The sequence below is a fragment of the Gallus gallus genome, chromosome 3 (genome assembly GCF_016699485.2).
Source record: "Gallus gallus isolate bGalGal1 chromosome 3, bGalGal1.mat.broiler.GRCg7b, whole genome shotgun sequence".
NCBI classification, from domain to species: domain Eukaryota; kingdom Metazoa; phylum Chordata; class Aves; order Galliformes; family Phasianidae; genus Gallus; species Gallus gallus.
In genome coordinates, this window is record NC_052534.1 from 71,073,094 (window position 1) to 71,086,380 (window position 13,287).

The following is a 13,287-nucleotide window of genomic DNA, read 5'->3' on the forward strand; positions in this document are numbered from 1 at the left end:
CGTCGGTCCGGCGCCCCGGTGGGTACATATCCAGTAGGTGGATTCCCAGCCCAAACAAACGAACAAAAACAATCCTAAATCCTACAGCTTTTCTGTCTAAAACCTCTACACGGAACCCAAACCCGGCATGTGAGTTTTTCATTTCCTATTGCTATTGGGCATGTTTAGCTCTCTGCGAGCAGAGCGGGGGGGGTCCGTCTGCAAGCTGGGATTCCCTCACCCGCTGGGAGCAATTCCTGTTTGCCATCACCTCAGCCTGGGCCGAAATAGGGCCCGACGCCAGGAACTCACGGACTTAAGATGTCCGAATGGGTCGCGGAGGTTCGTCAGCTGCCCGGAGGCAGCGGGACTGCAGGAGTTACAGAGAACGGAGATTTCCCGACAATTTCAGCTGTGTGCCTGGCCGGATTCCCACCCAAGGGAGGCACAAGGTGACGTTCCCTCGGCCGATCATACCAACAGCGGTTCTAAGGGGCTTTTTGCAGGTTTCACAGGTCACTAATGGGCAAAGCAAACTGATGGCACGGAGCCTTTAGCATCTGCGCACATATACATAGATACTATACACACACATATATATATATACACACATATATATATACACACACATATATATATACACATACATACATATGTGTATATACATGTGTGTGTGTATATATATGTGTGTGTGTATACATATATATCTACATATATATATGTGTGTGTGTGTGTGTATACACATACATATATATTCGAGCCGTGGGCATAGAGAAGAGTGAATCGAGTAGGTTTGCTCTTTTGTTTTCCCGGGTGAGAGAACGAAAATACTCGGAGAAAGCATTCACGGCCAATTGTGCAACGCCCGACCCAAAGGCGCTGCGTTCGGGGGTTCAGCCGAGCCGCCCCCTCGGGGCATTACGCGGAGACCTCACTGACAGCACCGACAGTACTTCGCCTGCAACTTTATTTAAAAAAAAAAAAAAAAGAAGAAAGAAAAAAAAGAAATAAAAATACTGGCGTGACAAACCGGAACCAGAACCGAAATACTGCATCCACTGTACATCATTCGTTAGAAAACAAACATACAGCACAGTTGTATTCTACCAAACAGAGAGTGTATTTCCTTTGAAATGATATAGCGCGTGCTTTAGATTCATGCTTCTCGATATTTATTTTACATGTGTTCCGCAAATATTATCTGTTATAAATAATTGCCACTCGATCGGACGGTGCACCTGCTACGTACGGACCTCTCCGGTACTGCGAGTGGGGCTTTTCGCTGTCTTTTCTCTCCCTAGCTTTCGCCTTTGCTGTTTTTTTTCCCCCCGAGCAGCCGTCGGTATTCGCCCGCCGCAATCACAGCGGTGCCGCTCCGTCGGGACCCGAGCACGGCGGCGGAGCCCACAGCGGCGCTGCAGAGCCGGCACGGCGGCTCCCGCCTCCGGCACCCGCGGGAGGAGAGGACGCGGAGAAGAGCCGTTCCCCAAAGGCACAATTTCCTCCGCGCGGCGGTACGGCGGCGAGGGGCGGTGCGCGGCGCTCGGGCCGCGCGCCGGGGCCGCACCGGGAGCCGGGGCTCGGCCCCGCCCCGCGGCTCCGGGGGCTGTCGGCGCTATTGCTGCCGGGTACTGCCGCCGCTCTCGGGCTCGCTCTGGTCGTCGGTGAAGCAGACGTCCACGTCGCTCTCGTTGTCAGTCTTTTGGTCGCGCTCGGCGGGCGCGTAGCCAGAGTCACTGCGCTCCTCGGCCGCCTTGCCGAGGCCCTGCCCCGGGTGCCGGGACTTGACGTGCCGCTCCAGGTCGCGGCGCCGCACCAGCACCTTGCCGCAGTACTCGCAGCGGTAGGGCGTGTTGCCCTCGGCGTGCAGGCGGATGTGCTTGTTGAGGTTGCTGGGGTCCCCGAAGGGCCGCAGGCACACCTTGCACTTGAGCGGCTTGTAGCCGGTGTGAGTCCGCATGTGGATCTTCAGCCCGTACTTGCGGGAGTACAGCTTGCCGCAGTACAGGCACAGGTGCCCGGCCTTGGCCTTGCCGCCCGCCGCCCCCGCCGCTCCCGCGGGCAGCGCCTCCAGCCGTCCGCGCCCCTTCTCGGCCGCCAGCTCGGAGAGCTGCTGCGTGTGCATGGCGATCTCGCGGTCGATTCCGGCCAGCGAGCCCAGCTCCGCGGCGTGCAGCCCGGCGGCCGGCCCGCCGAAGTACGGCACGGCCTCGGGGTACTTGAGCAGCCCGCCCAGGTGCAGCTTCAGCGGGTAGTAGGGCGCGGCGCCGTACAGCAGCTCCCCGCCGTACACGGTGAGCGGCATCACGGGCAGTCCGCACTCCCCCGCGTACGCCTTCAGCCCCTCGAAGGGCGGCAGAGCGAACCGCTCCAGAGCGCCGCCGGGCAGCGGCGGGTAGCGGCCGGGCGGCAGCGCGGCGCCGGGCAGCCCGCGCTCCAGGGGTCGGAAGGCCGACGCCTCTTCCAGCGGCGACAGCAGCGGGAAGGCCCGCAGCCCCCCGCCGCACGCCAGCCCCGCCGCGGCGGCCGCGGCGGCGGCGGCGGCGGCCGCCGTCGGGGGTGCGGTCTCCGCCGGCAGCGCCCCGCACTTGGGCGGCGGCTCGGCGGCGGCGCGGCCCGCCTTCAGCCCCCCCAGCAGCTTGGGGAAACCCGCGGCCGCCCGCGCCTCCTCCCGCAGCGGCCCGGCGGGGCGGAACGCGGAGCGCGCCCCCGGGCACAGCGCCAGCCCGTTGCCGCCCGCCGGCCCCAGCAGCGCGCCCGGGCCGCGGCCGGCGCCCACGCTCATGTCCAGGGCGCGCTCCTGCTCCTCCTTGCCCGCCGCACGTCGGGGCTTGACCGGAGGAGGGGAGGCGGCGGCGGCCTCTCGTTTGACGGCGTCCCGCGGGCCGCAGCCCGGCGGCGGCGGGCCGGCCGCCCTCGAGGCGAGGCCGAAGGCGGCGGCGGCGGGGCGGCCGTGCTCGGAGTGCAGGAAGGGCCGCCCGTGGCTCAGCGCGCAGTGGAAGTGGACGTGGGCCTTGAGGCTGTTGGGGTACTTGAAGGTCCTCCAGCAGTACCAGCAGATGTAGCGCTCCTCCCCTGCGGAGGGAAAGCGCAGCGCCGTCAGCCCGCGGCCCGCGGCCCCGCTCCCGTCCCGCTCCCGTTCCGCTCCCACCCCGCGGCGCTGCGCGATGCCGCCCCGGAGCTCTCCCGGCCGGGCGCGGGGGGGAGCAGCTGCCGCCGGGGTCGGCTGTCGGGGGTGGGGGCCATCTGTTGGCGCTCGCAGCAGAGGCGGCGTATGGCGGGGAGCCGGCCGCGCCGAACAAAGGCCAATCTAATGATCGTGAGCCCCTCATTACGCGACGAAACAATATCCGATATGTATGGGCCATATGTAATCGTTCCCTTTCAGAGGACAATGCCCTTTGTGCCCCGGCTCCGAACATTTCGGCTCCTCTCAAGCGGAAGAGACCCCGGTGGCCGCGGCTGTTCGCTGCCGGCCCGGCCCGGAGCGCCGCTTCGTTCTGCGCTGCCTGCGGGGGGCATCGGCCGTGCGGACGTCTTCATCGTCTCTATACGGGTCCTTTCTTCCTGCCTTTCGTTCTTCTTTTTTCGTTCTTTCTTCCTTCCTTCCTTTCTTCTTTCTTTCTTTCTTCTCTCTTTCTTCCTTCCTTCTTTACTTTCTTCCTTTTTTTCTCTCTCGTTTCTTTCTCTCTTTTTGTCTCTTTCTTTCTGTCTTTCTTTCATTCGTTCGTTCATTCCTCTTCCTTCCTCCCTCCCTCCCTTCCTTCCTTCCTTCCTTCCTTCCTTCCTTCCTTCCTTCCTTCCTTCCTTCCTCTCTTCCTTCCTCCCTCCCTCCCTCCCTTCCTTCCTTCCTTCTTTTCTTTCTTTTTCTTTCTTTCTGTCTCTCTCTCTCTCTGTCCCTCTCTGTCTCTCTGTCTTTCTTTCTTTCGTTCGTTCCCCCCCCCCCCTCTCTCCCTAAACCTTTCACTTTCCCCTTCTCTCTCTATTTCCTTCCCTTATTCCCCTCCACCACCCATCCCCGTTTCCCCATCCCTTTACCCTCTGAGCCATCCACTCCAAACGCCGCTCACACATTTTCAACATCCCCAAAGTTCCCACAGCTGCTGCCCGCCCCACTCTCTCCCATCCGCTCCTCCCTCACGGCTCCACGCACCACAACGACCGACGAGCGGCCGAGTACCGGACAACCCCCGGGGCCGGGGCAAGACGGGGGCGTCGGGGCGGGCGTGGAGCCGCGCAGTGCTCGGACAGCGCCGGGCCCGGCTCCGGACTCGCACTGTTGGCTCTGCGCTTCCCGGCGGCGTGGTGCATGCACGGCTGTCCCAGCCCAGAGAGGGAAGGGGACAAAAACAAAAATGATAATAATAATAATAATAATAATAAAAGTATATCGAAAAAGGAAGAAATTCGTCTCTATCTCATAACGTTAAGATCAATTCGATTGGGTTTCGTTTGTTCCAGGTTTCAAAATTACTAAAAATAAAACGACGATTTCTTCCACTCTGTGTTTCGGTTGTATTTCTTTTCTTCTCTTTTTTCCCCGGTTTTCCATCCTTAGCATAAGAGCTTCAGCGTTCGAATTCCGGACCCACACCCACCGGGCTGCGAACGGCGCGGCCGTGGGGTCGGATCTCAGCGGCGCTCCGACGTGAGAAGGCGATGGGGAGCGTGGGGAGGGGCGGTCCCGCTGCTGTCCGTGGGGGGTGCAGAGCCGGAGCTGCCTTTCCGGGCACCGCCTCGGCACAAGGAGCGATGCGAGGGCTCCCGCGCGTGTTCGACGGCAGGCGGTTTCCCGGAGCCTTTTCCAGCGGTCCCGGAGCGCCCGTGGTCACGTCGGGCGAGGCGCGGGCGGACGCTGAAGTTTTCCATCTTCTTTCCCCCCATTTCGTGCATTACTGCGTTGCCACTGATTCTTCACGGCGTAAAGGTGAGGGGTACAATTCCAGCTGAGAATCGGTTTGCACACTGAAGTGAGTGGTCCAGGGCCGATGTCCTCCCCTTCCCGATGTCCTCGGGGCCATTTCGGGCCGGTTTGAGCTTCACCGAATGCATCCACGTTCTCACTGTCCGCGGTTCTGCCCGCGTTACACCCCGACACGCGTGTGCGAGGCTCCGGCCGGGACACACGCGAGGGGACAGCGATATTTCCACCCCCCACCAGCGGCACTTAACCGCAGAGCTGTTTCCTACAGCCCCACGGTGCGCCCGGCGATGCTACACCGTGCCGCTGCCGGAGCGCCCCGAGGGGTGGGGCCCCACCGTACGCTACCACGGATCGCCCTTCGGAAATCGGCAACCGGGGTTCGTGCGGAGAGGTTGGAAGTCCCCGTGCCGGCATGCTGCTCCGGGGGGGTTACCTCGCACCCACCCACCACCTCCGTGCACGTGGGGGCCCGGCAACGCGTCCCGTACCTTTCTCGTCGTGCGTGGGGGTGGCGGTGAGCGGGATGTCGAACCACTGCGCCAAGGGGTTGGAGTACCACACGGTGAGCTCCTCGCCGGGCTGCACGTCGCGCAGCGCCCGGTAGAAGATCTGCGTGGGGGGAGAAGGGGCACTCGGTCAGCGAGCCGCGGGGGCGGCGAGGGGAGAGGCGCGGGGCGGGCGGGGTGTACCTGTCCTCCCGGCAGGTCCGCGACGGCCTCCAGGGTCTGCTCCTGGGCGTTGCGGGCGGCACGGATTAACCCTATCCACTCCAAAGCGGAGCTGCCGGCTTCATCCACCAACTCCCCTCTCACCATCCGCACCTGGAACACAGCGTCGCCGCCGTCACTTCCCCCGAGCGGGAGAAGAAAGAACCCAAAAGTGCCCCCCGAGCCCCGTGGTCACGTTAGGATTTCCCTTTCCTACCCACCGGGGCACCGTCGATCTTTTCTTTAGCGCCAGAGAATCTCTGGGACCGGACCGGGGCGAGCTCTGGGGATGGCAGAGCCGGGCCTGGCGCTGGTCTGCAGCTGCATGTAGCAGCATTGCACTAAATGCCCCCAGGTACGGTGATACCGGATACTCGATACTTTTTCTTTTTTCCTCTTTTTCCTTCCCCCACTCCCCCCTTTTTTTTCCCTTTCTTTTTCTTTTCCTCTTTCTTTTCTTTTTCCCTCTTTTTTTCCCCTTTCTTTTCTTCCTTCCTTCCTTCCTTCCTTCCTTCCTTCCTTCCTTCCTTCCTTCCTTCCTTCCTTCCTTCCTTCCTTCCTTCCTTCCTTCCTTCCTTCCTTCCTTCCTTCCTTCCTTCCTTCCTTCCTTCCTTCCTTCCTTCCTTCCTTCCTTCCTTCCTTCCTTCCTTCCTTCCTTTCTTTCTTTCTTTCTTTCTTTCTTTCTTTCTTTCTTTCTTTCTTTCTTTCTTTCTTTCTTTCTTTCTTTCTTTTTCTTTCTTTCTTTCTTTCTTTCTTTCTTTCTTTCTTTCTTTCTTTCTTTCTTTCTTTCTTTCTTTCTTTCTTTCTTTCTCTCTCTCTCTCTCTTTCTCTCTTTCTCTCTTTCTCCCTTCCCTCCTTCCTTCCTTCCTTCCTTCCTTCCTTCCTTCCTTCCTTCCTTCCTTCCTTCCTTCCTTCCTTCCTTCCTTCCTTCCTTCCTTCCTTTCTTTTTAGGGTTTGTGCCGTCCCTGTGTCCACGCAGAGCGACCGCGCAACGCACGGGGACGGGGAGGGGGCACAGGGAGAGGGGAGCGGGTGCTGCGCAGCGCCGAGGTCCCGGCAGAGCCATCCTTCATAACCTGCTTACCCGTACAATGGGAAAATAAAGTGCCCATCCGCCGAATGACCGTGCAATAAAAGTCATCGGAACAAAGCACTCTAAAGCGACGAACCGAGGGAGCCAGATGAGAAATAAATTTGAGCGGGCTGGCAGAGCGTTTAAAAACAATTAAAGGGCATTAAAAGCCCGAGCGGAACGCGCAGGGGGTGGAAGGCGGTCTGGGCTGTCCGCCCGCACCCACAGCCCCGCAGACCTTCCGCGTGGGACGAGCATCCCCCGCAGGTCTGAGTCCGGGGCCCGCACCGGGCGGTTCTGAGCGCTGCTTCTGGGCCCTGGAGCTCCCCCGCTCCCGGACGTGCGCCGTAGGCTCCGGAGAGCGCAGCTCTGCGGGACGGGGCGGGCACCGAGCGGCTCGGAAGCCGGGTGAGGGGTAAGGGGTAAAGGGTAAGAGGTAAGGGGGAAGGGGCGAGGGGGAAGGGGAAAGGGAGAAGGGAGAAGGGGTAAAGGGTAAGGCTGTCCGGCCGTGGCGGGCATCGGAGCGGCAAGGGATGCTCTAAAGAGGGGTAAGCAACTTCTTCTCCCAGGTTGAGCTCAAAGCGAGGTCCGGCGGTGCGGCAGACGGGAGGGAAATACCTTTTTCTTGGGTCCCGGCTCCCGGCGGTCGGACAGGTACTTGCCCAGTTTGAAGACGCCCGGCACGGGCCCCAGGCGCAGCCCGGCGGGGATGCAGCTCTCGGCGCTCACGCTGATGGCCGGAGCCCGGCTCGCGTGCATCGCTGCCTGTGGGGCCGAGCGCTGGGGACCCCGAGCACTTAACGGGGCGGCGGGGCCGGGGCCGAGGAGGACGAGCGCGGCGTATCTCCGCCCGCAGAGTGACGCGGCCGCGCGTGCGGGGCGGCTTTTCAATGGGCGCAGGAGGGGGACCCCGCGGCGGGCGGGTGCTGCGGGGCCGCGGTGAGAGAGTCGGCTCCTCGAGCAGCTGCGGGTCCCATCCGCGAGGGTCACATGGAGCCGTTCCCTCACCCTCCCGCATAATCAGGCGCTGTGAATGGGCGGCGAACAATGGGCCGGGCGACCTTCCCATTCCTAAAAATCCAATTTGTCAAGGGCAAAGAAAAGGCGCTGATGAATCAAAGGTCTGGAGGGACCATTAATCCTCAGCATGGGGTATTGTCCCCGCGACAGTTACGATATTTTAAGTGACAAATCCACTGTATAATTTCCCCATAAATTTTGCTTCCTTTTATTGTTCCCCGACAAACCAGTTTTGGAAAATAAGTGACTATTTTAAGTCTACTTGGCTGAGCCCTTTGAGGTTTAATATACTTCAAAGATTTTTAATTCTCTCCCCTCGGCTTTATTGTAAAGGCGATTAAACAAAGAGATGGGGAATGTTTGGAGGACTTGTTAACTTCTATTGATCCCCGGCGTGTGCCATACAGAAGTTGGGCAGGTACTTGATGGGAAAACACCAGAAAATACCTACACTTTTTTTTTTTTTTTTTTTTTAAGGACGACCATATTACCATTTCAGTGAGTCGGGTTCAGGCCGGTGATCCCTTTACAGCAGCTTCGATCCTTAAGGGAAAGGCACCAAATGTGAGCCCTGAGCGGCGCGACGCGCTGCGCTGCGCTGCGGGCACCGGGGGGCTGCGGTGGGGAAAGGGCTGCGCCGGGAACAGAGCGGGCATCACCGGGAGGCAGAGCACGGCCCGAAGGCAGCGCGGAGCTCCGCGGGCAGCGCACGGCCCGAACGCGCGGCAGCCACAGGTCCCTTCCGCGCTGAGGTCTCCCTGCGCCGGCATCGCCTTAGAAGGCGAAAGCCGACAAATAGCGGCTGTGAGTACGGCCAGAACGAAGCAGTCGGAAAAGCCTCCTGCTCTTACCGGGGCTTTAATTAAGATAAAGAGGAGCGCTGGGATTAGGTGCGATTACGGCTCCGGGTGAGCAAATCGCGGGGATTTCTCAGGAACTGAGGGAAGTGCGCGGTTTTTGCACGGTTTTGCACATGCAGACACCCAGGTGTGAGGGATAAAGGGAAAAGTGAGATTTCCCACTTTTTCTTTTTTAGCCCTGCCTAATTCACGGCTGCAAACGTTCTCTGTCCACACTCTGTAACTCCCCTAAAGGGGAAGCCTTGAGCATTTCTCCTGGAGGAGAAGTCGCAGTCACAGGTTTGATCCATTGACTTCAGAAGAAGCTGCAGCAGGTACAGGGTTTTTTAGTTCTTTCCTGATGTGTTTTTAATAGTCACGCTGAATAAATCTCAAAAGCAAAGTGGGGAGAAAAAGCAAGAAGGAAAGAAGGAAAGAAGGAAAGAAGGAAAGAAGGAAAGAAAGAGAGAAAGAGAGAGAGAGAGAGAGAGAGAGAAAGAAAGAAAGAAAGAAAGAAAGAAAGAAAGAAAGAAAGAAAGAAAGAAAGAAAGAAAGAAAGAAAGAAAGAAAGAGAAAGAAAGAAAGAAAGAAAGAAAGAAAGAAAGAAAGAAAGAAAGAAAGAAAGAAAGAAAGAAAGAAAGAAAGAAAGAAAGAAAGAAAGAAAGAAAGAGAGGAAGGAAGAAAGAGAGGAAGGAAGAAAGAGAGGAAGGAAGGAAGAAAGAGAGGAAGAAAGAGAGGAAGGAAGAAAGAAAGGAAGGAAGGAAGAGAGGAAGGAAGGAAGAGAGGAAGGAAGGAAGGAAGAGAGGAAGAGAGGAAGGAAGAGAGGAAGGAAGGAAGGAAGGAAGGAAGGAAGGAAGGAAGGAAGGAAGGAAGGAAGGAAGGAAGGAAGGAAGGAAGGAAGGAAGGAAGGAAGGAAGGAAGGAAGGAAGGAAGGAAGGAAGGAAGGAAGGAAGGAAGGAAGGAAGGAAGGAAGGAAGGAAGGAAGGAAGGAAGGAAGGAAGGAAGGAAGGAAGGAAGGAAGGAAGGAAGGAAGGAAGGAAGGAAGGAAGGAAGGAAGGAAGGAAGGAAGGAAGGAAGGAAGGAAGGAAGGAAGGAAGGAAGGAAGGAAGGAAGGAAGGAAGGAAGGAAGGAAGGAAAAGCAGAGCGTAGAGCGTAGAGGTGTATCTGGCGATAGGAGCCGGGTAACTGAGCCGGTTCCTCTCAGGTACCTCCGCTCTCTGCAAGTCACAGCCCGGCAAGCTGCTTCCCCCGCGCCCGTCATGCGGCTTCCATCGGAATTTGCTCACCGCGCTCACGGGTGTCACCTCTCAGAGCAGAGGCCACAGCGCGACGCAGACAATGCCCCGAAGCGGAGGGCTGCGCTCACCCCGCTCCTACCCCACCGAGCTGCCGGACGGGGGTGGACACGGGGCGGTGCGGAGCGTTGATCCCGCCGGGCGCTGCCTCCCGTAGCCCCGCGGCAGTAGAGAGCGGAGGCCCGGAGGGCACCGGGACAACACGGAGAACCCCGGCGCTGCGGCGGGGTTCGCCCGACGGGACGGGATGGGATAGGTTGAGGCGGGATGGGATGCGATGGGCTGAGATAGCATGGGGTAGGACGGATTGAAAGGGACGAGATTGGACGGTATGGAACGGGGTTGGATGGGACAGGGTGGGACGGGACAGAACGAGACGGAGCGGGGAGGGACAGAGGGGAGCGGGACGAGACGGGATGGGGTTGGACGGGACGAGACGAGGAGAAGAGAGACGGGACGGGACGGATTGGGACGCCACGGGACGAGACGGGACGGGGCGAGATGGGGCGGGACGGGACGGGACGGGACGGGACGAGGCGACGCGCGACCGAAACGCTGCCACCGCCGCTCCGGGCTCTCAATCACCGCGGCCCGTGGGTGTGCGTTTAATAACGCTCCATCTGCGCACGCACGAGATGAATGTCGCGCCTGTCCCCGGCGGCACTGATGATTATCGATCGCGGCTCGCCGGGACCGTCCCGGGAAAGGGACGGATTCCTTTTGACTGCGGCGCGGATGGGCGGCGGGGGGAGAGGATGTGGGGAACTGAAGATGACCCCTTTGATCAGCGGCGTGAATGGGGCGAAAAGGATAAACAAGAAGCGGAGGGCGATAAATTTAAGCCGTGAACGTGTCCCCGTAACCTCTGGCCCAGCGGCTTTGGGATGAGACCCGCGCTGAGTCCCGGAGCCGCGGCGGCGGAGGAGGGCTCCGGGCGGCCGAGGGACCCCACTGCTGCGCCTCGGGAGCCGCCGGGCCGGGCCTTAATGAGTCAAAGAGCGTGAACGACACGCGAACAATTTTATCAATAGGACCATGTAAAGGCCGGCTGTGAGGAAAGTTATTTATTAATATAGCCGATTGTGGCTGGTTCCCATCCACCCGGCAAAGAAAAGCCCCCGCTCGGGAAGCATTCGCACCAGTCCTCCGATTTTTATTCTGTCCCGTGGCTCCGAGTTGAAGTTCCCCAAGTGAAATAAATTGTCCACAAAGGAGGAAAGGAACCACATTTTCTTTTATTTTCCCTTCCCTAAAAAGGAAGGGTGAAACCGATCTAATGTGCCCACTGGAGCAAGCTGCGGCATGAAAGGCCGGGTGTTAAAAGTAAAGGCAGCCTTTGGAGCAAATGGGATGGAAAATTAAATGAAATTAAATAGCTTGAACGGCCGTATTGTCCCTTATTAAAAAGACACATTAATTACATGGTTTCAGCTTTATTCAGAGACAATGTTTAGACTCAATCGAAACATTCCGCTATCGCTCTTTATATACTCAGACCGGGCTGCCGGAGACGCCGTTAAAGCGAAATCGCTTTTGCCCAGAGCCGCGGCGAAAGTTCTTTTCCGCGGCCGCCCTTATTTATGCCCAGCGCTGAACTGCCGGTGCCCCGGCGGAACGCTTTGGCACACTGTTCTCCGCCATTTAACGGCTTGCCCCGTAATGAGGCATGAATGTTAAGGAACAACAGTCATCCAAAGAGGCACAGTCGCGGAGAGCAATGTCCCACCAGGGAGCTCCATTCAAACCATCAAACCGCTCCGGCACAGAGAAGGTTCAACACTACATTCAGACCGGAATGAATGCCTGTATACAGGCCCGGCTCATTATGCGGCCGAGCAGCGCGGCGCGGGCTGTAACGAAATGCTGCAAGTTCATTCCGTGGGCGGTGCTCCGGGCCCGCGGCGCCGGTCCCGAGGTGACCTTCGTGCAAGGCGGCCGTACCCGGGCTGTGCTCGGGTGGCTGCGGGGCGGCTGCGCCACGGAGCTGCCGGGACCGGCCCCGGGCCTGGGCAGTCTGAACTTGTTGCTGCTAAGACTTGTTCCGCTTGTATCCTTTTTCTTTTTCTTTTTTCTTTTTTTCCCCTTTCCCCTCTTTTCCTTTCCCCTCCTTTTCTTCCCCCTTCTTCCCCCTTCTTCCCCCTTCTTCCCCCTTCTTCTCCCTTCTTCCCCCTCCTTTCCTTTCCTTTCCTTTCCTTTCCTTTCCTTTCCTTTCCTTTCCTTTCCTTTCCTTTCCTTTCCTTTCCTTTCCTTTCCTTTCCTTTCCTTTCCTTTCCTTTCCTTTCCTTTCCTTTCCTTTCCTTTCCTTTCCTTTCCTTTCCTTTCCTTTCCTTTCCTTTCCTTTCCTTTCCTTTCCTTTCCTTCCTTCCCTTCCCTTCCCTTCCCTTCCCTTCCCTTCCCTTCCCTTCCCTTCCCTTCCCTTCCCTTCCCTTCCCTTCCCTTCCCTTCCCTTCCCTTCCCTTCCCTTCCCTTCCCTTCCCTTCCCTTCCCTTCCCTTCCCTTCCCTTCCCTTCCCTTCCCTTCCCTTCCCTTCCCTTCCCTTCCCTTCCCTTCCCTTCCCTTCCCTTCCCTTCCCTTCCCTTCCCTTCCCTTCCCTTCCCCCCTTCCCCCCCAAGCCCTTCCTTCCCTTCCCCTTCCTCTCCCCCTTCCCCTTCCCCTTCCTTCCCTTCCCCTTCCCCTTCCCTCCATCCCCTCTCCCTCCCTCACTCCCCGCTCCCCCCCAAGCCCTGCCCACCCCATTCCCTCTGGCCCCGTTCCGCCGTCCCTCCCGCACGCGGATCCCCTCTCCGTGCCGCTCTCGGCCCCCGCCCAGCTGTGCGGTGCAGACGGGATGCGGGTGGGATATTAAAGCAGCTTCTGAATGGTGATTGAGGTTCTATGGGAACCCCGGCAGATGACAGGATCTCAATTTGGTATTCTTATTGTTAACGGCGAGCAGCAGCGGAGATTGGATTCAGACTCGTTTCGTGCTACTTAAAAATTCCTGCGTAGGGGCCGAGATTTTTGTTTCCTTTCGGCCGGCCTCAATTGGAGGCGCAGATCGCGGCACGGCGCATTCAGGGGCCGTCTGAAGCCGCCTTTTAACCGGGCTCTCCCCCCGCAGCCCCCGGCGCATCTCTCGGTTCTTTCGGTTGACATGGTGCAAATAAAAGTCAGTCAACTTGTTGCTGAATTGCAATGTTTCGGTGTACCTTATAAATTCATACCTTTTCTCCCTCGATCGCCTCAGAATGAGCCCCTGACTCAATTCGATTTTCCTTGCTGCTGGGCACATTTAGGAGAGGGTCTATTTGTGAAGTTCATTTCTAGGCAAATGTATTCAAGAGCTGATTGGGATGAATAGGACCGTGTGTCAGCCGCCCCTAATTGGGATTAAAGCACTTCGGACCATATGCAGAGAGTGACAGAAATTCTCAGGTTTCATTGTGCTCAGACTTCCACCCGCCTGGACACT

At 58.4% G+C, this 13,287-nt stretch overlaps 1 protein-coding gene across 1 annotated transcript; it reads right to left on the reverse strand.

Annotated features, from left to right (window-relative positions):
• Window positions 1-994: 994 nt before the first annotated feature.
• PRDM13 (PR/SET domain 13) lies at window positions 995-7,489 on the reverse strand. Its single transcript, XM_040698299.2, has 4 exons — window positions 7,301-7,489; window positions 5,593-5,724; window positions 5,392-5,512; window positions 995-3,054 (listed from the first exon to the last, which is right to left on the reverse strand). The coding sequence occupies exons 1-4, from the start codon at window positions 7,439-7,441 to the stop codon at window positions 1,595-1,597; spliced, it is 1,854 nt and encodes a 617-aa protein (XP_040554233.1). The 5' UTR covers window positions 7,442-7,489; the 3' UTR covers window positions 995-1,594.
• Between the last annotated feature and the right edge of the window lie 5,798 nt (window positions 7,490-13,287).

What these genes read in the sequence shown, in the direction of transcription:
- PRDM13 (XM_040698299.2), bottom strand. Translation starts at nt 7,441, where the DNA reads ATGCACGCGAGCCGGGCTCCGGCCATCAGCGTGAGCGCCGAGAGCTGC. An exon ending in CGGACCTGCCGGGAGGACAG is followed by an intron (nt 5,513 to 5,592) that starts GTACACCCCGCC and finishes CCCCCCACGCAG; the next exon opens with ATCTTCTACCGGGCGCTGCG. An exon ending in CCCCACGCACGACGAGAAAG is followed by an intron (nt 3,055 to 5,391) that starts GTACGGGACGCG and finishes TTCCCTCCGCAG; the next exon opens with GGGAGGAGCGCTACATCTGC.